General features: G+C 32.6%; 2 protein-coding genes across 4 annotated transcripts; one reads left to right on the forward strand and one right to left on the reverse strand.

Annotated features, from left to right (window-relative positions):
* Positions 1 to 354: 354 nt before the first annotated feature.
* LOC114373378 (leucine carboxyl methyltransferase 1 homolog) lies at positions 355 to 12,952 on the reverse strand. The gene is made up of 13 exons (XM_028330844.1): positions 12,799 to 12,952; positions 10,317 to 10,405; positions 10,077 to 10,219; positions 8,878 to 8,925; positions 8,537 to 8,618; positions 7,704 to 7,806; positions 6,698 to 6,818; positions 6,555 to 6,602; positions 3,001 to 3,084; positions 2,150 to 2,214; positions 1,466 to 1,517; positions 1,089 to 1,127; positions 355 to 672 (listed from the first exon to the last, which is right to left on the reverse strand). The coding sequence occupies exons 1-13, from the start codon at positions 12,873 to 12,875 to the stop codon at positions 619 to 621; spliced, it is 1,005 nt and encodes a 334-aa protein (XP_028186645.1). The 5' UTR covers positions 12,876 to 12,952; the 3' UTR covers positions 355 to 618.
* A 6,049-nt stretch (positions 12,953 to 19,001) lies between these two features.
* On the forward strand, positions 19,002 to 27,132 carry LOC114376503 (COP9 signalosome complex subunit 7-like). Of its 3 annotated transcripts, none has more exons than XM_028334658.1 (9): positions 19,002 to 19,384; positions 19,861 to 19,936; positions 20,658 to 20,746; positions 23,605 to 23,694; positions 24,374 to 24,418; positions 24,529 to 24,599; positions 25,058 to 25,193; positions 26,153 to 26,258; positions 26,694 to 27,132. In XM_028334658.1, exons 1-8 carry the CDS (start codon positions 19,223 to 19,225, stop codon positions 26,222 to 26,224), a joined length of 741 nt encoding a protein of 246 aa, XP_028190459.1. In that variant the 5' UTR covers positions 19,002 to 19,222; the 3' UTR covers positions 26,225 to 26,258; positions 26,694 to 27,132. The 3 variants fall into 3 exon arrangements, with proteins under 3 accessions (XP_028190459.1, XP_028190458.1, XP_028190457.1); XM_028334657.1 differs by having other exon boundaries at positions 19,003 to 19,384; positions 26,150 to 26,258; XM_028334656.1 differs by having other exon boundaries at positions 19,003 to 19,384; positions 26,170 to 26,258.
* The last annotated feature ends 100 nt before the right edge of the window (positions 27,133 to 27,232 follow it).

Here is a 27,232-nt window from a genome sequence, read left to right on the forward strand (position 1 = left end):
TTTCGTTAAGGAATCAGGAACTTTATCATCTTCTCAGCTTCTATTTAGTCAAATATTCTTATAACTACAAATTAACCTTTATATATGCTTATGCTCTTGATTTTTATTATTTAATACAATTTAATTGAGTATGACCTCAGTTACTTTTTACAGTTGAAACTATCTTCTTAAAATCAATTACAGCAAATAAATCCATACCCTTTTTTGTAATTTTCTTATATAAAAATTAATTATTTTATCGATCCAAACAAAATATTATCTTCAGACCACTTTTCACCTAACATTTAAACATAAAACTTATTTATAACAAAATTCATTACATCTATAGTCGATTATTAATATAAATTCTAAAAATAATCCAACAGAAATTCTGATATAAAAAATAATCTATAATCAATAATTAAAGTAATCTCTTAATACAACATCTACAATCATTTGGCTAAATTCGGATACAATATCTAACAAGTTTCCGAAAACCTTTTTTTACCAGGCATCCTCAACAAGAGTGAGCTGGCACGTGCTTTCTGTATTAACAGTTACCACTTACAACCACAGATAGTAATTGGGAAGATAAATATAACATAAATATATGCTATGGGAGTGTATCCTAGTGCTTCATCATGAAGGAAGCACATTGTTGTCATTAACAAAACCAAAATCACCAAAAAGACCCTGCATCATGAAAGGAAACCAGACAATAAATGCGTATCCACTATTGTCCCTCAACTTCCATAATACATCAATAAATAGGAGAAATGCAATAATTTACTCTAACCAATCACATCATATTATATTTTCATGTTACCCCCAAAGAAAAAGAAAAAGAAAAAATTAACTTTTCCCACATTGATACCTTGCCATTTCATAATCATATTCAAGATAGCCAGAAAATGCTACGTTAAAAATAGTTAGGTCTTCAACTTCAATCCAAGCAAGATGTTACAAAGAATAGTCACGCATCAATAAATTTGTGGATTGATTTAAACAATTTGCTGTATCTTGTATTATTATTCCTTTCTCATACAGTAAATTAAGTTGCCTCTACCAATTTGCTATACATGACAGGACAAAAATGATCAAGATCTTACCATGCCATCATTGATTGCATAAGCCACACAGTAGTGCTCCTGAAATCAGTAGTATAGAAAGAAAATTCAGATAGTATAGCAGTGAAAGAAATAAAAGAGGAACTCTTCACTATTGCTAACAAACCATGTTGATTTGTGGGTCATGTCACCAATTGCTGGCATTAAACTGGGCCAATGATTACATCATAAATTTCATTTTTATTTTTCATTGATTCCTAAATAGAAGAAACAAGGACAACTGCAACTCACACCCCCACATCAAATGAGAGCAAATCAACTCTGGCTTATGCCCACCCTTCAAAGTCCCAGCAAAATCTATAGAACAGAATTCAGACACTTTTTATAGCACCTAACAGGAATAAAAAAAATGGACTCACCTGCATCATGTACCACTCTTCAAATTCATCAAACAATTCCAGGCGTTCAATCCTAACGGTAAAGTATCAAAAATTAGTTTATTTTGACATAATTTACAAAAGCAACAAACTACCAAGCAGAGTAGAAAAAGAGAGCAAAAGCAACAGCCTGTCGCATGAAGATATATACTTTAGTAATTAGTATCTAATAGAAATCAAGTAGTTTCATCATTAGACCGTCATATGATATAGGTAGAACATAATAAGGTTAAAATCTTTATAAGAATAAAAAGCCAGGCAAAGGATCTCCGTAAAAAAGAAGCCAAGAAATGGAAGCATCAAGAAAAAGCAACTACAACAGATGCTCCTCAGGCAAAGCTAATGGAGGACCACCACCCTTTCCACCTCATGAAATTTGGAGTATCTTAGATGATCTTAGATGATCACTTATGAGTGGTTTCTATATATCATTATATTTCCTTATTTAATTAGGATTGGAAATTACGAGCATAGAATAAGTATAAATAAGGGTTAGAGCTTTACGTTTTGTACTATATTGTATCCCACCAATATAAATAAGAGAATGTTATTCATATTCATGGTCTCTTCTATCTCTCTTCTTTCTCTACCTAAATCTCTAGAATTTCATCAATGAACACGTAAGTGTTTGTAAATTTAATACACAGGTATGATTCAACAGAATACCTGTGTCTTTCCGGAGCATCAATAAAATCGTTATAAATTCTCAGCATGTCCCATGCAACAGATTTCTGATACCCACAAAAAACAAATAGCATAAGAATATTAATGTTGGTGATACAATAAATGCACATTAAGACTACATGATGATTCATAAAAATGAAACGAGGAAAAAGTGAAATTTCATAAACAGGTAATAACCCTGAAAATGTGTTTCAAATATGATCGTTTCAATATGTAATCCATTATCCATCACATCAAGAGAATAGAAATGGTAGCTAAGTGGCACCAAGTCCCTCTGGGAGCGCTACTTGATCCCAAGATCAAATATCTGCCAAGCCCATTTTTCTTCACCTCAGCCTTTAATCCCTCTCCCCAATCATTATCACAACCCTCCCTCGTAAGGAATTCAGAGAAGATAATCTCTAATAAGTGCAAAAAAGATAAGTTGATACTTTTTTATCCACTAGAATTTGCTTAGTGTAGGTAGAGGTCCTCCTAGAGCATAAGTTGTCACTGAATGAGAATTTTCAGCCATAATTGTGCTCAACTAAGATATAGATAATACTTAATTAAGATAACTAATAGCTAAGATGACAAAAATTAATATAAATTATCAAATCTCTAAATGACAATTTTCCGTCCTATTTTGAATAGAAGAATTGCAGATTGATAACTATTTATAGTTTAGTCTACTGTGTTCTCAGTCTATTCATGCCTAAATAACTCCCTTTATCATCATTTGGAAAGTTTCCGGAAATGGAAATCAAATCATATGTCAGATGTCAGATATCAATCACAAATCCACAAAAAAGAAACACCAAAGATATATTTTCTAGAAAAAGTTACAAATATACCTGCCATCCTTGGTCCAGAAATAACTTTTCCTTTTCATGTAAAGTTGGTGTATCATAAATACCCAACAGAGCACAACCTCGAGACTGATGCAAAACAGGAAAGAAAAATCATATTATGGTTTTATACACATTAAAGATATTTTTATAATTAATAATCAAAAGTCATAATCTCAACACATAATCACCAAAAAATCTTAAAAAGGCAATAATTAACATGGCAATAACAAAAAATCTTAAATAAGGGGGGCAATACAGCACCAAATCTTAAATATGTTTAAGCCTAGCAGTCAGGCTTAAAGCAATCAAATTAAATACAAGCTTTTCCTTAATCAGAAATGGAGTCCATAAAATGAAGACCTGTCCTAGTTAATAGGGAAAAATAGGGGGGGGGAAACACGGGAAAGAAGTCCATAAAAGGAAGATTGTGAATTAATAGGGAATGAAAATAGAATAGATTTGATCAAAATCAGGAGAATATGAACTGGGAAGTGAGAATGGAGAATACTAGCGATGGGGGATCAGAAACATGTAATCTGTGATTCATGAACACAGATCAAGCTGGGATGCATGAATAGACCAAAGGAAGGGCAGGGACCTGAATGCAGGTGACTAGGTGAGCACTAGGTCACTGGAAAGCAACTAAAGTGGGTAAGTTTACATAGAAACAGAAGTCACTGACTCACTGTATTTTGCATCAAAACAGAAACCCTAGTGTTTCAGATGAAAAAAGGAGAAATCATGAAAATAATCCAAAATATTGGGTTAAAAAATCTAAAAAATGGGAGCAAATATGGGTTTTTACTCATATGCAGAATAGGGACATGATTTATCAAGATAGTTACCATCCACAACCACAGGCGTGAAAGCCAGGACACAAAACCTGTTGTTACATGATGAACAGTTTGTTGTGGCCTGAGACAGAAGAACACTCTAATGCTATAGTGAGCAATTGCCTATCCTGTTTTGGGTGTTAGAATTATATATGTAGCTTTTATATTATTTTATGTTGAGAAAAGTTGTATTGTAATTTATGCTTTTGTTTCTCTACTGTACTCATCTGTGCATAGGGACAGCTTGTACAAAACTCTTCATATATGTAAACCTAAAGCTGAGTGTTCAGTTTGACAGTAGAGAATTATCCCTAAAATATCTTGTCTCAAGTTGGTATCGGAGCATGGTTCGATCCCACTCTGTCTATACTCCACTGTCGTTTGTCATCTCCGGCCACCGTCGCCGCCACCAGCCGCGGTCATACTTTCCAGTGACCACTATATCTGGTTCACCTCACCAAACACAACCAAACCCACGAGATTTCAAAATCCGAAACGTCGTCATGCACCACGTTTCCCTGCATCTCCGTCGGGCACGTGCGTCCCACGCGCTGGTCTCTGGCCACCGGAGCTTCACCGCAACGCCACAGCTATGATCGTCAGCTCAATTCGGTTTTGTTTCAGTCCTCAGATCGTCATTTCGTTGTTGTTTGGATAGTGGTCTCAGTTTTCTGTGCTTATACAAGGGCTGTTTGGTTAGCTGAGTTTCTGGAGCTCAGTTTTCTGTCCTCTTCTCTGCATCACTTCAGGTTCTTCAAAAAGGATGTCTCATGTATGTTGGTAACTTGGATTCACGAGTTACCGAGAGAGATCTCAAAGACAAATTCAGTGTTTTCGGAGTCATTCGAAGTGTTTGGGGTGCTCGCAGACCACCGGGTTATGCCTTCATTGACTTTGATGACCACATAGATGCACTAATGCTATTCGTGAATTGGATGGCAAGAATGGTTGGAGGGTTGAGCTTTCACACAACTCTAGAGGAGATGGTGGTTCTGATTTGAATGTCTCTGTTTTCTTAAAATGACTATAACAAGCACTAGTCTGTCTAAATTTAAAAAATATAAATCAAGTTTTTCTGATGAAGAATATCAAGAGGTTGAAGTCCAGCAGCCAAGCTCAATTATGTACAATGTCGAGTGTTTCAACAGCTTGTGCTTCTCAATCATTGGACAGTCAAGGTCCATGGATAATTGATTCAGGTGCTTCAAATCATATTTCTGGTAATGCCTCTTTATTTTCCTCTTTGTCTTCTGCAAAGTTTCCTCATCTTATAACCTTAGCCAATGGTACTAAGGTAGCTTCTAAAGGTGTTGGTCAAATATCACTGCTCCTGCCCTAAACTTGGAATCTGTTCTTTTTGTCCCTAATTGTCCCTTTAATTTGATCTCTTTAAGTCAGTTAACCAAGCCCTTAAATTGTTTTGTAACATTCCAGAAAGATATAGAAGACTAGTTGGAAAGCTCATTTATCTCACAATTACAAGACCTGACATCTCCTTTGCAGTTAGTGTGAATAGTAAGTTCATGCAGGCTCCTCATGTTGATCACTGGAAGGTTGTGATTCACATTCTCAGGTATATTAAAAAGGCTCCGGGACAAGGATTGTTATATGAGGACAAAGGAAATACCCAAATTTCTGGGTATTGTGATGTTGATTGGGCTGGAGGCCCCATAGACAAAAGGTCCACCACTGGATATTGTGTATTCATTGGAGGCAATATTATCTCTTGGAAGAGCAAGAAACAAAACATTGTTGCTCGATCCAATGCAGAAGCAGAATATAGGGCCATGACCACGACTACTTGTGAGTTAGTTTGGATCAAACAACTTCTTCAAGAGTTGCAGTTTTGTGAGGTCAAACAAATGAAGTTGTATTGTGACAACCAGACAGCTCTACAAATTGCTTCCAATCCAGTGTTTCATGAAAGAACCAAACATATAGAGATTGACTGCCACTTTGTTAGGGAGAAACTGTTATCCAAGGAGATTAATACTGAATTTGTCAGCTCAAATGATCAACTTGCAGATATTTTGACCAAATCTTTGAGAGGACCTCGGATCCAGTTCATATGTTTAAAGCTTGGAGCATACAATTTATATGCTCCAGCTTGAGGGGGAACGTTAGAATTATATATGTAGCTTTTATATTATTTTATGTTGAGAAAAGTTGTATTGTATTTTGTGCTTTTGTTTCTCTACCATACTCATCTGTCCATAGGGCCAGCTTGTACTAAACTTTTCACATATGTATACCTAAAGTTGAGTGTTCAGTTTTAGACACTCAAGAATTATCCCTAAAATATCTTGTCTCAAGTTTGGGTAAGATGACTAATCCTCGCCTGAGGTTCTAAGGTCATTCTTTCTCACAAGTATGCTTTTTTTTTTTTTTTGGTCAGCAAAGAGTAATATATATATATATATATATATATATATATATATATATATATGCTTTGGGGCTTGAATCTCAGACATTGCAGATAAAGCTCATCTCTTTAGGGCTCCAGCTTGATAATGCTAACTACAACCTTATAAGTACAACAAAAGTAGGATAATGAACAAAAACAAAGGCACGGCACAGCAATTAGAGGGGAAAAAATGCAAAGTACATATGTATTGTTAGACAGCGAAAAGAAATTCCACTTGAGATCAGACATGTCCAGGTAATCTGAAATTAATCAATTGTAACCTGAAAACTATGAATAGAACAAAACTTTCAAATCCTTACCTCCAAATTTCTTATCATCTGCTGCCCAAAAGCATCATCTGGGAGGATCTGTTAAGAAAGTACCATATAATTCAAAAAAGATACTACTTTATTTCCATGAAAGTAGTAGTAGTAATAGAATATGAAATTATGAAGGCTGTTACCTGCTCATAAAGAAAAAATATTGCTGTCGAAAATGCTTGTGAAGCCCAACCAACAACCGCACGACTTGAATCTGGATCCAAGTAGATCAGAACACATTCTGAAATTATAAAAGTCGGCAGACTGATAACAATATCAGAATAAATCAATTTATCATTCCTTGATCGTGAAAAATGTGAGTATTAACTAAACTCAAATTAAACTAAAATACACATTTTTGCAGAGCAAAAAAAAACTAAAATACACATGCAGACACAAAAAAAAATGTAAAATAGCTAAAGAATAACCAACAAGAAATTACTAAATTAGCATCAAATCCCCCAGCATGAGTGTCTTTAGCATCAAATCCACCAGCATAGAAAAAATAAGAACTACAAGTCAGCACAAAAATATAAAAAGAAAGTGAAAGTTAAGAATTTTTATGGCTGAATTTCGTTTCTTCCTGCCATTTTCTCAAATATATAATTGTAAGATGTATGAAGGGACACAACATTGCTTTCCAATTATAAAACTCAGGCATTATCTTCAAAATCATTTTCAATTTTAAAACTTTGGATTCTATGATCTTTTTGTATTTATATTTATCATTTCCCCAACAGATGCTGGCAACTTCTAACAAATTATTATTTATAACAATGCAATTGGCAAAGACATTTAGAAATGTCCCGAAGTTGTATAATTGTAAGTCATATGATGAAATACAATATTGCTTTCCAATTATTAAACTCAGAAGCATTGTCTTTCATAAAAATTTATAGCATAATTCATTAAAGAGAAAGTACAGAAGAAGCACAAGATATGATATCAGCACAGCAGTCTTTATAACCCTTTATTTAAAACTTTCAGATTCTAAGAACTTCATTATTCTTTTCCTAGAAAGGGATGATACCTGCAAACAAATTATCAATTATATTGGAATAGTAACAGAATTTCACAACTGTACAAGAGAGAGGGAGAGAGAGACAGACAGACAGAGAAGCGGATACAGAGCTAACTGCCCATACATACCTTGGGTCCATACCAGCAACAGATATAATATTATTTAATTGTTGTATATCACGCAAATCTGCAGGGACTAGCTTATAGTGAGCACTGACCACTTCTCCTTTCTCTGGCAGAGAATGACACATACAAGTATCAGTTCAGATTAGTGGTAAACTGGTAATCATGAATTCTATCTTTCAGCATTGATGGTTCCAAAACTCACAATGAAAAGATCATATTGACTATATCCCCAACTCAAATGCTACAAGTCAGTTCTTAGATGCTCGTAGTTCTCTAAGATTAAGCTTGGTGGCTGAATCAAAGTTGCTCTAACCTTCTGGATCAGAGCTTTTGGTTCATCCATGCATATGTTTTACTCTTAACATAGAGATTTGAAGGGATATAGACTATACTATCTTGACCTTTATTTTTATCTAATTTTAATCTGACAGATTACTTTATGGGTCTAGACCCAGTTCCAGCTTTCCTCACTGATAATTCAGGCATTTTCAATTATAATGAACAATCATTAAATAAAATGCTTTAGGAATTTATAAATATTTCATTTCACCTTTTAAGAAACTAAACTATCCTCTAAAATATCACCATCCCTCTTGGTATCATTATATGCATTTTCCTTTCATCTGTTTGTTTGAAGAATTGGTGAGAGGAAATGGTTACAAGACTAGAAGGATTAAATGTCTAGGGTTTGAAAACTTTTAAGGGTGTGAATTTTTTAAATTGGTAGTTGAACACCATGTGCTACCACAAAAAAAAAGGACATCACCATAATAAGATAATAAAAATCATCAGAGCTTGCCCCATCCATATAAAGTATCATATTCAGCATTGCTTACCTCTTGATATGGTTGCAATTTCACCAAGTTTATTCCTCAATTGACTGTAATTCTCAATAAGAGCTGCCTTTTTACTAGTTACCTTGATTACAAATACAATAGAGGTTTACATTTCTATACAAATAATGACAGTTAAAAACTTACAGTTTAAAAAATATATAAATTATAAAGCTTAATCTCTCTTCATTTTGCAATTCGATATAGATTTAGTCAAAAGAGATAGTATACATGCATGAGTTTCTAGACAATATACCTATGACCAATCCCACTCAGAACCCATAAACAACAAGAAATATAGGTTGCATTGCAACTAAAAATTTGAAAGGTATTCAAGTTTCTACCTCCTTAAAATCCACTTCCACATACATATATGGTGTTTTCCCCTCATCCTGCAAAGAAAATATTTTGCAAATTACAACTGTAAATCAGCACAACACAAGTTTAGTGAAGCTAAGTTAAAGGTTGATAGGAAAAAATGGAACTAATGGTAATGAGTAACAAAGTACAAAGTTTCACAATTTCCATCCACATCCAGAGTCACATGGAGGCTATAAGAAACAGCCTAAGGATTCAAGCAGAAGCTGCACACATATATTTTTGCATCTTTGATGAGCATTGCTCAAAGAAGAAAACATTCTTCTTCGTACCAGGCAACAATAACTCTAATCTAAACAACAAAGTTATTAAAAATAATAGGAAACAGAGAAGCTTTACACTACTTATACAACAGATTAAGTTTAAGCTTATGAATAAAGTATGTTTTGCACACATATTACTATATCATAATTGAAATAATCATTTCACCAAAAGTTTGGTAAAGTATGAGACCATTTTACATATGTGCAGCACTTATAAAACAGCACATCAGCAACCATATCCAAACTATTTTTGGAGCCATCAGTCCATTGGAAAAACAAAGAGAAGAACAAAAGCAGAAGGGAAAGCATAAGTGCCAGTCATGGAGAATTCACAAGGCATAGAGAGTCTAACATACATATACTAGTATTACAATATTCCACCAATAAGTAATTCAAATTCAAATTAACATTATTTATTCATCTACATTCATATTTTTCCTCATCCATTTGTATAACTAACCCGCACAGTTCTAAAAGGAAGTTACATTCCACATTGAATAGAAAAAGAAAAAAGAAATAAAAGAAAAGATTTTCAGCTAAAACACATTTGTGGCATGAGAACTCAAATTTCAAAATAATTCATTCTCACAATGTCTATGTCTTGTGTAGTAGAGTATGATATTCAGTCTTAAAGAATGAGATTGCAAAAGCAGCAGGCAATTAGCACGAGCACTAACAACAATGAAATAAAAGTGTCTCCATGTCCTTTTAAAACACAACGTAATAAAATTTCACCAATATTTAAATGCAAAAGCATTAGATCAACAAATATCAGTTCAATTCAAGCCTTCAATTAACCTGCAAGGCCCCAAAAGGATAGCTAACCTATAGTTTATAAGGCAGAAGCAGATTAACATTTAAGTACAACTTGCACAGTACAACTCACAAGGAAAACCAGGCACCTGCAACTGAAAATATGTTGTGTCAAAGCCTGCTCCAAGTGATAATATCTGCTTCTTAATTGGGGCATCTCCATCTGTCTTTTTCTCAACATCAAGAAACTGATAGAGAAGTTTCCGAAATGCAGCCCAACGAGCAAAGTAACCTTCATAATCATAAACAATAAAAATGCATTAATAAACTAATAAGTTGAAGGGTAGGAACTTAAACAAGTCAATTCTTTAAAAGAAGCTAAATCCTACCACGATTAATGATTGGAGATCTCCTCACAGGCCTTCTCACAAATAAATGAATATAATCATCTTTCATGTATCCCTTTTTTACACATGACCTACAGTCAGTTTATGGAGAGAATATATTCATCATATAAGAATAACAACTATAATTCATTTGAAACTCTGATGAAAATTTATGACTTAAAATGAGTAAGAATAATATCAACATTATTGGAACCAATGTTACATGGATGTTTATAAGATTTGCGATGAGGGAGAGAAATTTTTCCAGTACACAGAAAGGATGGATAGACCTAATCAAAATAGAAGATTGATAATAATGATCAAAGTTCATTTGAAGTTAGATTGTTTTGCATGAACTACAGTCTATATCATTATGTGGTGAAAATATGTGAGTAATGTACTAGGATAAGTGAGTTAAGAGTGTAGAAGTTAGTAGTCCAGTTGTCAAGTGACAGCTGGCAGCTAACTGTTAGAAGCGTGCTCTGCAAGTCTCCTAAATCTAGTAAAAAAGCTAGATTGCAATAGACACTGTCTGGGAATGAAATTAGATTTTTCAGTTCCACAAGTTTTAGTTCCTCTCTCTCTCTCTCTCTCTCTGTTTCTAATAAATACAGTTTGGGTAGATCCATTTTTTGTCAATTATTTTTTTCTACCCTGTTTTTTTAACATATATTTTTAAAACACAAAAATTTATACGCAAGTTTCAAACTCTATGCTATTTCTTCTCCAGCATGAATGGGCTAGCCAAATTTAAAATATTAGACCTTAAGGCCTACTATATGTCTATATTTGTAAAAAGGAAAAAGGAAAAAAATAAAGAAGCTAAATGATACTGTATTTTATATAATTGGGGGTATTAGGTAAGGTACTAAGGTTTTCATCTTCTTCTACTCAACAACTTTGTATTCTCACTTGGTCGACCTTGTCTCTTATTCTGTCAACTCTGCAACTGGCAGCCATGAGAGGTTTTTCCCATCATTGTGTCATCAACATATGCTACTGTGCTTATTTTTATTACTATTATGTCTAAGTCTGGAATGCTCATAGAAATGTTTTGGGTCACAAATGACACCCATCTTTGGAGATTTTAGCAAAAGCAAAACATGTAACACTGATCTTGATTAACTTGGCACAAATACACAAAATAAAAGAAAACACATCAAATTTCCTTTCTAAGGCATTTGGCATCTCAACACACACACACACACACACACACTGCATATGTATTTGGTAACCATAATATTATATCATTTAAAATTAAATCAAGCTGTTACAGATAAAAGAATGTAAATGTTTTAACATAAATTGCATTTGAACAAATTAATAAACAGTGAAATTAAGTGTTTCATTGGATTTGTTTCATAATATAAAACTTCACAGCCACTCCAATGAAAGTAATTTATCCAACCAATGTTTCCTCAAAACCATGTCATGAATAAATAACATCCTCTTTACATGCAATACATTGTAACATTTCATCAAAAACCAAAACCAGTTTCCATGGCCATAAAAGGCATTCCACTGATTCCAGTACTGAGACAAGATTCATCTTGATTAGTGCTTATGCAATAGGGGCCATCTCACTTAACCTTCTGCAATATTCATCTTCAAAAGTATAAATGCAACTCTTCTATTGCATCACCCCTTGACAAACAAACTTTTAGAGAAAGCAAAAAAATAGGATTTGCAATTCCCATCACTTAAGAGAGTAAATGACCAAAAAAGACAAAGCCATCACTTAAGAGAATGAAGCATTTCCATAATACACTAAAAAAAAACGAAATCTCTTTAGAAAACCACTTAAGAGGATTTGCAGATTCAAACTTAGGGACTGTCTTAAAAAAAAGGGGTATATAACCACTATGTCGCATGTCAACATACACTGCAGTTTCTAGATAGACCTAGGCCCTATTTGGATAAATAATCTATAAGCACTTATAGAAGAAGAAAATAAGAAAGTAAAATGAATTGAATTTCTCCCATAAGTTAAAATAAACCTATGCACTTAACTTTTATAAAAAAATTATCATCTAACTTCTCCAAAAATTAAGGTACATAAGTTGATTTTAACTTGCGAAAGAAGCTCAATTCATTTTGTCTTCTTATTTTCTTCTCCCATAAGTAGTGTTTATGGAGAAGTTTATCCAAACAAGACTTTATTCCTAATCTAATAAAACGGGGAGGAAAAAAGTATTTTAAAAAAAACGCCAACAACTCAAGCATGTTAATCCTTAATCTCTACAATGGTGCACAATGAGCAAAATCCTAAAAAAATCACATTAAAATTTTAAAATAAAAAAAAATCAGGGCAAACAAAAATTAAATTAAAGAATAAGCTGAAAAGCTAAAAAAAAAAAAAACAATGCGTAGGCTACATCATAGTTGAGGTTAGGAACAAGCCAAATTGCATGATCCAAAATACAGTGAAACAAAAAAAAAAAAAGCTTTAAGGCTTAATAATGATGAAAAAAGAAGGTGTGCGTACAATTTACTGGCGGAAGCGTCGTCGTTGGTGGCTTGCACGGCTGCATCGTTTCGTGAATCGGACGCTGCGTCCGTCATCGTCGTTCTTTCACCAACGTTATTCTCTGTGGTTAGGTTTTGCCTGAATGATAACAACAGAACAAGGTCTTTGAAACTGGATAGAAAATTAAATAAATAAATAATTTATTTACGCTCGGCTCCACAATCCACACTTAAAATACAAATAAATAATTAACAAAATAAAATAACAATATGTAATACTTTCGATGAGATATTAAAAAACCTTTTTAAAATAACAATTGAGGATGTTTTTTGTAAGCACTTTAAAAAAAATTAATAAGATAAAATTTGTTTCTTAAAATAAAGAGAAATTAAACGAACACAAAAAAAATATAAAGTTGTTTATTTTATTAAAATAAGTTTTTTAAATAAATAAGTTTAAACAAATTGTCCATAATTAACTTATTAAAATGAGTAAAAAAATATTTTTTTAAGTTTAAATAATTTAGACAAATACATTAAACAAAAAAATTGTTCATTATGTTAATAATTATTTATTTCAACAAATAAGTTTTGAGAAAATAATAATTATATGTATTATTTTCAAGAGGAATAATTTATTTAAAGATACAAAAGATATTCAGAAAAAAAGATAAATAAAAACATCCATAATCATTAAAGATAAAGAAAGATATGGAGAACCATAAATAGACTATTCATAATGACCATCCTTTAATGTTCATTATTTAAAAATAATCCTATGGGATAAAAGCCTAGTGAAGAGAAAAATATATATCATTCTTCATCACGTTATCATGTGCTTCATTAAAACTTTGTGAAAAAGTTTAATGGGACAAAATCATGATGATAGAAAAAAAAAATATAGAACCTAATTATTTCTTTTCTTCATGTCAACAATGATCTTTGAGATAACAAAGTTCAATCTATTGAACCAATTGCTCAAAAATCTTCCTTGACAACAACTTTGTAAAGAAATCTAGTAGATTCTCACACAAACGAATTTGTTGAAATTTATATCATTATTCTTTTGGAGATTATGAGTGAAAATAAAACTACCATTCTTCCAATTGAACAATACATGCAACATCATTTTCACATATAATTGTTTATATTATATTCTTGAAGATAAACCACAATTTTCCCGTACATGTTGAAATACCTGCATATAATTATCTTTACAAATAACCTGTATTTGCATAGTAAGTAGGGTCTGACTTGGAATTTTTTTAATAAAATAAGTCAATATTTGTTGTTATTCTAAGATAACAAAGTATATGCTCCACTCCATTTCAATATATTTGTGTAAGTGAAAAACTATATCTTGTTGGTAAATTGATAGCAAATGTTATATTAGGCAATGTATAATTAACAAGATACAATAGTGTTCTTATAGCCTTAAGATATGGTACTTTAGGATCAAGTAACTCTTCATCATTTTCTTGAGGTCTAAAAGGATCGTTGTACATATATAAAGACTTTACAATCATTGGAGTGTTCAATGGATGTGATTTATTCATATAAAATCTTTTAAGCATAGTCATTATATAAGTATCTTGGTGCATAAAAACCATTTAAATATTCAATTTGTAATCCCAAACAAAATTTTGTCCTTCCTAGACATTTCATCTCAAACTTTTTCTTTAAGTGATCTATAACTTTTGGAGATTCTTCAAGAGTTTCAATGAAATTTATGTCATTTACATAAACAACAATTATGAAAAAATGGATCTTTTCAATGACAAATCATTTATAAATTATTCTTTTAAGAAATAGTCATTAAGATTATTATACCACATGCAACATGATTGTTCTAATCCATATAGAAACTTATTTAAATTGATTGACTAATCTTCTCTAGAACTTGCATTACTTGGCAATTTAATCCCTTGAGGAGTTTCATATAAATGTCAATTTTCATAAAGTCATAAAAATTGGTTATAACAACATCCATTAAATGTAAATTGAGTCCTTCGTGAGCAATCATACTAATTAAATGTCAAAGACTACATGTATCCATTACAGGTGAATGTCTCTTTAAAATCAATATTGGATCTTTGTGAAAATCCTTTAGCAATCATACTTTGAATCTCACAATTTCACCATTTTCATTTTTCTTTTTGCACAAAAATCCATTTGTATCTAATTGGTTTTACACTTTCATTTCTATTGATTATAAGTCAAAAAACCCTTGGCTTAACAAGCAAGTCTAATTCTACATTAGTAATGTCTTTTCATTTTTGTTAATCATTTATTTGTTGACAATCACTAAGAACTTGGATTCTTGGTCCTCAATATTATTTATTACTTTTAGCACTATATTATATGTAAACACATCGTCAACTTTATTTTGTTTCTATCATATTTTATTTATGACATAATTTATTTAGATTTCTTCATCTCCAACAATTTAAAGTATTTGAGTTCTTCTAAAACTAAATCATTAATAATGTTAGAGGAAATTTTTCTGATTTTCATAACCTTAATTTGACCATTTAACTTTTTAACTCATTTTATTAATTGATGAATTTTATTTTTGGAACCAACAAGTCTACCATGCTTCATGTGTCTAAGACTTGCTTTGCAAAATTTATTGGAACATTAACAATTGATACATATGATATAGCCACTCTTTTGACTAAACTTTATAAATAATTTTTATTTTACACTTTTGGCTCACATTATTTTGTTCGAGGATCAAGATGATAATTTATTCAACTAATATTTTTTTTCAGTTGCTTATTCTCTTTTCCAACTCATTCAAAATGACAATTGATAAACTAAATCATGTAAATGGATGTTCGTTCTTAACATATATCCTCAACATATTTTCATGACTCATCTTATTGTGTGGTGATGAAACAAATAAATTATACAACACATCCACAAATTCTCAAATGTAAAATAAATGAAAAATATTAGGTTTTTACCAAAAATCAATTCCAAAGTGAAAAACTAAATATAATTTATTTGTGTGATGTGAATCAATCATCATTATAAGCATAAGATATAAATTCACCAACATAATTGAAAAAATATGTTTTTAGTCAAATTAATTAAGTTAACAATCTCGCAAACTTCTAGCTATGAGTTGACAACAAGCAAGCAAGTAATCGTTTAGTCGACGCATAAATTAAAACCATTAAATATCTAAATGATTCATATGCTGAGTGTGGTGGTCCATAAAATTCACCGTGCATTCATTCTAAAAATTACATGTTGTTTGCTAATTAACTTTCCTTGGGAAAAGACAATACATGAGAAGTCATTGGATTCAATAATCATTTTGACTTTTCAATGGGTGTCCACATTAATTTATTTTTTACACCATAATACACACGGCGACCTAATTGGTCATGCCAAGCAACATCTTGTATTCATAAACTTCTAATTTACGACATTATGATCTCCCATTGTACTAATATTCATATAGTACAAAGCATAAGAAAAAAACATGTAATTTTTCCAATACAAAAGTTTCATAATATAAAGATATTCCATATTTCGTTCATTATTTGTTTTCATATGGTATCCATTTAGATGGATATCCTTGAAACTTAACAAGTTTTTATGAGACTTAGGATAGCAAAATGCATTTTTAATGTGTAACTTTGTTTCTTCAGGTAATATATTAGCTTCTCCAGAGCTTCAATTATGCACTACGTGAAATAGTACTAACATTGACTTCTTGCATTACGAAATAAGAGAATAATTTATTATTCTTTATAGAAGCAAGGTGTATTAATAATCAATGTGAGAAATTTGTGTAAAACAATATGTTTGAAAGATAACAATCTTATTAAAATATTTATTGCCTTAGCAAAATGAACATAAGGTCCAACAACATAAAAAATATACCCGAAACATTATATGAATCGTAAATTTAAGAACATAATATAAGTAAAATTATTTATTGAAACTTTCGTCACCAACGAGATAATCAATCTTTTCAAGTTACTTTCCCACTTCTAGGGAAAAAAAGTATTCTTAAAACTTATTTCATGTCCCGTTCACAACCAAAACTCCAATTACAAGATTATTTATAAGTATAATAATTAGATATGATTGTTAACTAATGGGAATAGAGCAAAATTGATAAGGTGACACTCATGATTTTTCATTAGAAGCTTATTGTTTTGCTTTGTCATTATAAGACAAAAAATTAATTCAAAATATGCATATTAACATATCAAATTAAATTAACAATCATAATGTTAAGTAGTACACCTAAATGTCGAATAAATTAAAAATGAAAAATTATTTATGTTTCACTCTTTGCATTATTTTTTCACTTTTGGTAAGAAAGAAATAATGAATTCTTTTCACTTTTTGTATTGTTTTCCCACTTATGGTGAGAACAAAAATTCAAATTTCTTTCATTGACAAGGTCTTCAAGACCTTTTACAAAAATATTTTAAAATTTTTTTTATTTGATATTGTTTCAAAGATACAATGATGCTGCTATGCATCAAGATATGACTTATGTGAACAATATAACTATACACATCATTGTTATAAATGATATGATTAGAGAAACATAAAAAATCTTATCTTGAAATGTGAACTCAAAATAATATATTTTTCTCTTGCACAAGATCAAATTATAATAAAATTCATAAGCTTTAACCATTACGACATAATTCTTTTACTTTTTGTGAGAAAAATTATTCTTTTATTTTCACTTTCGGAGAGAAAAATATTCTAAAAATTTTCTTGTATGATAGAGTCTTCAAAACTCTCTCAAATGATTAAATTCATGTAAATAAAATACAAATATTCTACCAAATACATGAACCAAAAATATAGAAAAGGACCATTGCTTCCGTGGATTACCTCACATCTAGTATGAACCATTATTATTTATCATCAGATTAATCTACTTTCATCTCTCTTATCATACACCTTTTCTACCACATTCATGCTCCTTTCTAGTAACTACTTGTCAGCTGCCGCAAGTTGTCGCCAAAGGCGATTTCCAACGACGATGCTCTCTCTCTCTCTTTTTTTTTTTTTTTGCCTTTTTCCCCTATCTCTTTCCCCAGATTTGTTCTCCCAACCATTAATGGCCTTCTTTCCTCCGCCACCTCCACCCTCTTCCTTACGCCGACAATTTGTCACCACTCACCACTGTCAACAAGGCTAGATTTCATCAACACAATGAAAGGGCAAAACAAATTGAGTGTCTCCCATTAAATCAAAGGCAACAAATAAAGCATATTTAATCCCATAAGGGCCTAGAATCAAAACATATCAGAATGATAGATTTTGTCATGTTGTTCTTGAAGGATCTTAGATCTATTGTTAATTTTAAGAACAGAAAATTGAGATCCTAGTTGACGACGTTGCGACGAGAAGTCCTGGTGGAGGTCGTAGGCAACGTTGTTGCCATCTTTTAGTGAGAAGGACCCAATCGACATACTTAGAGGACTGCATAGTGAATCTATAAGACATAGTGATGTTGCAACGCATCAAGATGACAACGAAGGGGAATCTAGGAGCCACATAAACGAAAGTGCAGACAACTCGGTGAATTAAAGAGGTGAAGAGAAAGGAATGGGGAAGCTGAAATGTTGGCGACAACACACGGTGGTGCTAGAAAAGCATGGGACGGAGGTGGCTTAAATCTATGAAGGGAGAATAATATGATGCGAAAAATGTATAATGTTATAATGGGTATAAAATTAATTTGAAGGCCAAAACTTTTTAATACATAATGAACCACTTACTAAGTGGTGCAATTTAGAATGCCCATATAGAGAGAAGAAAAATCTAACCTTGAAGTATAAATTTTAAAAGAATATCTTGCTTCAATTGAATTATTTATATGACTTTTTCTTATAGGGTACTAATTGCTAATGTCCCATGGAAGAAAAAAAAATCACAGGAATAACGTATTAAATAAAATGTAATTCAGAACATAAAAATAAAGAAAAAAAGTGAGAAAAAGACCTCATAAGAGATTAGAAAAAATAATAATTATATATATATTCTTTCCAAAAGATGACCGGAAATTAAAACAGATAAATTCAAATCACGATAATCATAAAAATATTATTCATAACATATTCCATATTCCATATTTCCCCCCCTTTTTTAACTGTTTTCATTAAAAATAATCCAATCTCATCCAAATCAAAATTAATATATTGCTAATTTGATTCCACCTGTTATATAAGAGCCTGAACAGAACGAACATCAGTTTCTCTTCTGAGACCCTTCATTCACCTATCAGAGACAAAGCGCTCTCTCTCCAAAAAAAAAAAAAAACTCGCTAAATTACAAAAATCTCTTCAAATCCTCTCAACCGAAACCCTAATCATAAAACCCTAGATTTTACTTTATTTGTTTCCCTCAATCGAATCGATTTTCCCCTTCCGAAAACCCTAATTCCTTCCTCGCTATCGAAGATGGACATCGAGCAGAAGCAATCGGAGCTCATAGACCACTTCGTCAAGCGTGCCTCCGCGGCCTCCGACGCCGCTGCACTATCCTCCGTTCTCGTCGAAGCCACTTCTCACCCTTCGCTCTTCGCTTTCTCCGAGATTCTCGCTCTGCCCAATCTTCTCCAGGTTCCTCTTTTCTCACCCTCGACGTTTCATTTATTTCCCTCCTAATTTTTTCTGATTTCTCTTTCAGTTTGTCGCTGTTATTTTTATTTAATTTTTTGTATCGACTTACTTTTCATGTAAGAGTGCTGGTTTATTATTGTACACATAAATAAAAAAGTAATAGGGTTTTCATATGTTTGTTTTTTTTAATTATTTTACTGTGTTTCCTGTGATTATGAATGATCCCTAGTAGTGTATTTTTAATACGTAAAAATGAGGATGTTTTATTTTTGGTGGTTAATTTTTTATTTATTTATATTTTAAAATTATATCTTGTGAATTATTTGTTTTGTTAAGGCGTTTTCGGCCGTGAAATAAAATTTTGAGGGAATATGAAAGGTTTTAAGTGACATGGGAATTCTGTTTTTTTGCTGCTTTAGTGAACTAGTTCTAATATGTCTGCCACTATTTTTTTTATTCGTGATTTCTTATTGCAGCTTGAAGCAACTGAGAATTCTGCTTATCTTGATATGCTTCGGTTGTTTGCACATGGAACATGGAATGATTACAAGAGTAAGCATATGGATTTGCCTTTATTTGTTATTTGTTCTCCCTTCTTTTTTTTCTTTTTCTGGTGGATAATTTTTTCTGTTAAGATCATGAGATATTAAGTTGTAATCTTTGTAAGATGGTAGTATGGAAGAATATGTACATGTATAATGAACTATGAAGTAATTAAGTCTACTTCCTTGATTTTATAATCAATTTTTATGACTCGTATTTTTCCTTTTAAAGTATGCCCCCTCTCTTAGATAAGCTAAATATGATGTCTTGAGGTTTTAAATTGCGGTTGTGGCTGGTGTTTCACTGTGATGCTAGATACCGCAGACTAATGCGGCTGCAATTACTAATGTGGAGATGAAGAGACCTGTTGTGTCTTAAATCACGATCACAGTACTGTTTTTATTTTTGAAACCTTGACATCCTTAATGCATCTCATTGCTATTGTCAACATGAAGGAATTTATGTATACGTGGAGTTGGAAAGGCATGCATGCCTGCATAGGGACATATTTTGCAGTTTGTGATTGCTAACAATTATATTATATATCCTGCTAATTTTGAACCCCACTAATTGCATATTGTGATATATGAAGCCTTTCACATATTCACCTCATGTTGGTTGCTACTTTGTAAATAGTATCATTAGGGATGTTTGTAATTTTATCCACATTTCATTGTGTGTTAATAAAATAACACAATGCTGTTTATTAAAATGTTTATGTGGCCTCCAGGTAATGCTGACCGTCTTCCACAATTGATACCTGATCAGATCCTCAAGCTTAAGCAACTTACAGTTCTTACACTGGCTGAGACATATAAGGTATTGCTTATTGATGTAGAGTTATTGCATATCATTTTTTGGTATTTTTGCTTGATTTGATGGTTGTGGGTTATTACTGATCCATTTTAATTTTTAATTTGAGAGCTGCCAGAAACTGGCCTACCCCAGTCCAGATAACTTGCTTATTTTTTATTGTTACCAGTTTTGTTATAAGTGGAAGTTGATTTCTATATCTTAGGTGTCTCAAATCACTTGTTTTAGTTTGGGTCTTTGGGTGAAAAATGAATTCTCTCAGCTAAAGGGTGGTGCAAAGACCTTAATTGAGATACCTATAACCTGCTGCTAGTTATAATGATAGAACTGGACCAGAAACAGAAGAAAAGATTGTGAACGTTCGTAGTAGGAGATTTTTTCTCCCATGCCGTTGCCAACCTTTGTATCATCATTTCGATCGAACTCAATCGCGATTCCACTGCTTTGCGATTCTCTTCTATTGTTTTCTCCATGGCTTCCATGTGCGTCTCTATTCTCGTGTTCATCTTCGTCACCACTAACGATTCTACGTTCCAAGATCGGAGCTTTGATACCAGTTGATAGAACTGGACCAAAAACAGAGGAAAGGATTGTATTATTATGGTGGTGCTTCCAACACCCAAGACAAAATACAAAGTGAGTTTCGAGGTCTCACCACCCTCCACTTCCTACTCTCCCATTCTAACTTACCTCTAATTGACTATTTATAGTATCTTAACTAACTTACAGTTAGTTTTAACTACCTAATAGTTAGTTATAACTAACTAACATTTAGTTATCCTAACTAATTGACAACTAGCATACACTTTTCCCCCCATCTATCACATAACCATGGTAGTCAAAATTGTGATTTGATGCATAAGATTGTATGAGTTTACAATCTTCTTTGCCATCTTCGAGTCTCAGTCTGGTGAGAATCGCAATTTCGTTGGATCGTCCAGGATTGTTGTTGAAAATTGCTGCTCGATGGGGCATGGTGCTTTTGTGTGAGTTGGTGTTTGGCTTTTTGTGGGTAGGGTTTGTGACCCGGTATAATAACTCGTGGCCCAAAAGACCCTGGTCCACACCTTTCTCCCTTTTTCTGTTGTAAAAATTAACTGCCCCTTTTTCCGCTTAAAAATTTACCATGCCCCAAAAAACCATAAAATGAAAATTACATTGCCCCATTTACCGCCCCGCTAAATCATTGATTCTCTCTTTTACTCCACGAAAATTACTCTCTTAATTACAAATTAATGGAATTAACAAGAAACAATATGAACTGTTAATCTTATTTCTGATACTCATATGTTCTCTTTCACTCAATGTCCCAATTTCCTCTTTTCTTTTTCAGTTTCAGCAGTCCTTCTCATCTCTTTTTTGCTTATGATGTTGAATTGAAGTTTAATTATGTCTTTCAAGTGTCATATTCCGATGTATATGTGCAAATACATGAATTTCATAAGTTTTTTAGGATCTTACGATCCGTGTTACGATCCCCCGAATTATGATCCATACTCCCCTTTCCTATCTCAAATAAAATCTTGATTTTGACTACCATGGTCATAACTGTTTAGATTATGCTTTCTTGTTAAGTATTTATGGTTTTTCTTAGAAAGGGGAAGAAGTATCCATGTTGTTTGGGATAAGATTGTGTTTTTTTTTGTACTTACTTTTGGTTTCCACCCATGGTTGTTTTTGAGCTTGCTTTGTGCCCACCCTTTATATTCCTTCATTCATTTCTCTTTGACAATAATTCTGTTTGAGAAAAGGGGAGATATTCCCATGAGAGTTCCACATCAGGTTAAGGTCTCTTGGGTTTGGCATAAATTTGCTTGTGGCACCATCATATTTTTAATTTATGTATTGTATTTGTTCTTTAAAAGCAACTGTGTTTTTTTCCCTTTAGTAATTATCATGGTACTTGATAAATTTTCGTTTGGTGCCTTCATACTCTTAATTTTTATATATTTTTTTATCCGCAAAAATAATATATGTTAGATAAGTTTCAGTACAAGTCGTACTGTGATTTTTACAATCACCAATGAAGTCTCCCGTGTGGAGGTTTGGTTCCCTAATACAAAACTAATCATGATGGATTAGAGAACCAAAACTCTAAGTATATATTGGTGATCCCTATCTGTGGAGCTATTTTCCACTAATTACAAAACCCTTCTCTGATATGGCTTGACCGTTGATGAAAAGGATTGTCGAATCCTTTTTCCAGGTTCCTCAACCAGCTCCAGCAAAAGAAAATGGCATCATCCAGTATCTTACTGGTGCTGGGGCTATCATTTGAAAATATGATTCTGTTTCTATGGTTCCATATACTCCAAGTTAGTGCCATCCACCAAATTAACCATCTCTGTGACTTGATACCAAGATGTGTATTGCAGAATGAGTGCTGCATGAAATTCTGCCTCCGGTGTTGCGAAAAAGGTCCCATCATGTTGATCCAAGACAGGGATTCCCACCAGATCTGCCTAATTCTGTGACAGCTGAAAAACAAAGGCCCTGCATCCTCTTAATGTATATATTCTATTTGTTTAACTAGTAGCAGCCCCTTTCTTGGCCTGTTGTTTAAGTATTTTGCCTCTGCATTGATGCATTTTGCAATGCTTGCATCTTTAATGCTGTCTCGTTGCCCCTAGATCTATTATGTGATTAATTTTTGTTTATGGCCTTTATATGGTGTTTTGCCCATGGTTGTTTAAAGCTTTAAACATTTTCTTGAATTTATGTAGGATGGTTTCATCCAATTCATCACTTTAAATAGGATTTTATAATATAACTGGTTTCTCTGCTCTTTTTTGCTGTTTTGAGTGTCCTTATCTTTTGACATTGGCAATCAATTTTTACAAAATCAATTGTTTTTCAAATTTCAGGTACTACCCTATGACCAACTGATGCAGGAGTTAGATGTGACAAATGTTCGTGAGCTTGAAGATTTTCTAATTAATGAATGCATGTATGCGGTAGGCATCATTCCCTTCCAGAGAGTGTTTACATAAATATATGATTGTAATACACATACGCAGTCTGTTTGTGATTGATTCTGGCAACATAATCTGGTTTTGATAACAAACTGGAGCATACAACAAAATCTAAATGTGCATTTTTAAAGTACATGCGTAACAGAATATACACTATGCATTCAGTAGTCATATACTCAATCATTTACACTGAAAGGGATCTGAATGTAACTCTTATGTGATCGATTCCTTTTTAATACATTGTGCCTTTTCCATATGTTCTTTCATCTTTTCATTCAGTTCTCTATTAATCCTTAATCTTCATTTGTGGTAATGATAAAATGCGTTATGAATTGTAAATTAACTTTCTGATATATATCTGTGTGTATGTGAGTGTGCACATGTGTGTGTCTATATATATATATATAGAGAGAGAGAGAGAGAGAGAGGAGGGATCAACTTGCTCCAAGAATAACTTTAAAAGACTTACTCATCCTAACGATTGATTTTCTTGAAATCTAATGGTTAGGATTACCAACCTTTTGCTATTATCCTTTTATATTATTTTTTTTATCTTGTCTTTTTCCAGAAGATGATGGATAGTCAAATTAATAAATTGGTAATGTGGATAAAATATTTGATGAATGACACATGTTTTTCTAACTTTTGTTTCTCCCATCAGGGAATAGTTCGAGGAAAGTTGGATCAGTTGCGGCGGTGCTTTGAGGTCCTAGCTCATCATCATCTGTTATTATATTTAATTATGTTTTTGACCCATTTCTATATTTTCATTTAATGAGTAGTAGTAGTTTACCTGATCTTTGAGAGTGATTTCAGGTCCAATTTGCAGCTGGTAGGGACTTGAGGCCTGATCAACTAGGGAATATGATACAGACTCTCTCTAACTGGTATTATATCTTTTTCACGTAGGGGCTTGATTATTTGTAGTCATATGTCTGTTATTTAGTAAATCAATTACCAAAGGCTGGAAAAAATAATATGAAATTTCCATGTTTGAAGGTAAACATGGTAGTGATACTGGGCAACTAGAATATCAGTGTAACTTGCTTCAATACTTAAAGCTTTGAATTGTTGTACTATGACCACTTTAGAAAAATATCCAAGTCTGTTTAGCATCCAATCTCAGTTGAAGTTGGTTTAAACTTCATATTGTCAACTTGTAACAATTTTGTATTTTATATATATAGTTTTGATACTTAAATTTGTGTTTGGAAATTCTGTTTCTCTTATCTCTTTGGTTCAGAATGTCTCAAATTGGTAATGGTATTTGTTTACCAAGTGCTAATTTTTGGTATGTGACTCCTCTTCAAAATACTAAAATTTAATTCATGACTGGGAAACGTAGGTTGTCTACATCAGAAAATATGCTTGTTTCAATTCAAGAGAAGATAAAATGGGCTGATGCAATGAGTGAAATTGACAAGAAGCACAGGAAGGATGTGGAAGAGAAGGTAGAAGAAGTAAAGAAGTCCATTTTCAAGGTGGGTTGGTTTATTTTTATACCTTTCTTTTTCACAACATTTTTTTTCTTAAATACAAATGAGAAAATGTGTGATAAAAAATGCTTGCATCTAATTTCATTGTTGTACTGAATGTGTTGAAATTTTCATTTATCCTTTTGTGTATCTATGCTTGTTTTGGGATTGGTGTTTGATTATCCGGTGATTGCGTAGTGCAAGCTGGAACTCTCGTCCCAACACTATTTTCCAACTTAAAATGAATATTATGCAAATTGCTAACACTATTCTACTGGAGGTTATTTTGAAAGAGGAAAACAAAATTATAGTAGAACAAATGGTTCCCTTTTCTCGGTATTAATGACTTAAACTTTGAGGGCCAATGTGTTGCACAAACATGAACACCATAGTTTCTTGTCATGTATTAAATTCTAATATAGACTAAGGATGTGTTTGGTTTATATGATGGAAAAAGAAGAGAAACTTTTGAATTCTAGTAGAGTGTAAAAAGTGTGGGTCCCACAAAAAAGTACAAAATTTCTCTCCTCTCTACCAAACACACCATAAATCTGTGGTTTGACTGATAATTTGGGATTCTTTTATTTCTATTTGACTATCCTTCGGCTCCTCTATCTGGTCTCTACCCTCTTTATTATCATGCTTCTATGGGTTTTGTTCACAGGTGCTTAATTTACCTAAGATGGGGGACCCTACCATTTTTTCTAATCCTATCTTGTCTAATATTTGTTTTTCTAATCTTATTTAACTGCTTATCCATTGTAACATTTTAAGTTTTAAGCCATATATAAGCTGCTCTGTGTGCAGCATTCAACTTAAAAGGCTATCCTATATTCCTATGTGAGGATTTGGAATTGTTTCAGATAATATAAAAGTATCTGACTAATTATACACACATAGTTGCCTGCTGTTCTTTATGCTTGGAATATATTGGTCGACGTGTCTTACTTACTTCGTGGCAGAAGTTACACACTGTAAGCAGGCCGACATCGACTTCAGAGGGCATGAGGAGATCTGCTCTGAATCTGGTGGAGTGATGGATTATGAAGAAGATCGAAGCCGACCAAAGAGGTAATTCGAGAAAACATTCTCTAACAGTCAAGTATTTGATCAATTGTCAATAAATATTGATTTTCCAAGTTGAAACTGGTCACGATGTCACCTGAATGCAATACCGAATGTTTTGGCTCATGAATCCTGACTGGTCCATATCATCTTCAGTGGATGATTATAGCCGGTTTTATTTGGATTTTGCTGTCAGTTTTGTATAACTTATTATGACTCAAATGGCCCACATCCTTTATTTATTGGAAGAGAATTCAATTTTTTTGCCTTTTGATGCTGACTATGTATGGGATAATCTTATTATCAATGGGAACTGAGATTAGACATGGTATTATAAAATCTTATTTCAAGCTAGAATATGATTGTGCTGTCATTTTAATTTAGATAATTTCCTCAAATTCTATCTCAAGACTTATTGGCTTGCGCTTGGCAAATTTGCAGGAGGCGGCATCCAATTTCTTGAAGATTTAGTAGATAAGGGAGCTCATTGGAGATGGGTTCTTTAGTTGCTTGCCTGACTTTTATTCATGGCATGCGTCAACAGAGGATATCAGCTTTTGCAGACAGACAAGTATATCTCATCGATATTGCCCTTGTCTGTCACACCACAAAGCGAGATAGGGACAAGGAAAAAAAGGAGGGAAAACCTGTTAATTTAGGAAATTGATAGTGTTTCTTGAACCATTATTTAATCGTCTACTGAGTTGGCAATAACAAGCTGAGATGGTGGTGCGGCTATTTATTTGCGGTTGCTGAATGCTATATATACTGTTTTGTTTTGTATTATGCTGATATATTTGCTGCCTCAATTGCGTTGTTATACTTTGTGGTGAATATATATATTCCAAAATTATATATTAGATGCGTATTCTTGATAGTATCAATTGTTGACACTTTGTTAAAAAAAATGAAAAATTAAATTTAATTTCAAATGCAAAACAAATGCGACAGATTAGTCTTCGTGCAAATTCTCCTCCTGT

The sequence above is a fragment of the Glycine soja genome, chromosome 11 (assembly GCF_004193775.1).
Source record: "Glycine soja cultivar W05 chromosome 11, ASM419377v2, whole genome shotgun sequence".
In the NCBI taxonomy this organism is placed as follows: Eukaryota; Viridiplantae; Streptophyta; class Magnoliopsida; order Fabales; family Fabaceae; genus Glycine; species Glycine soja.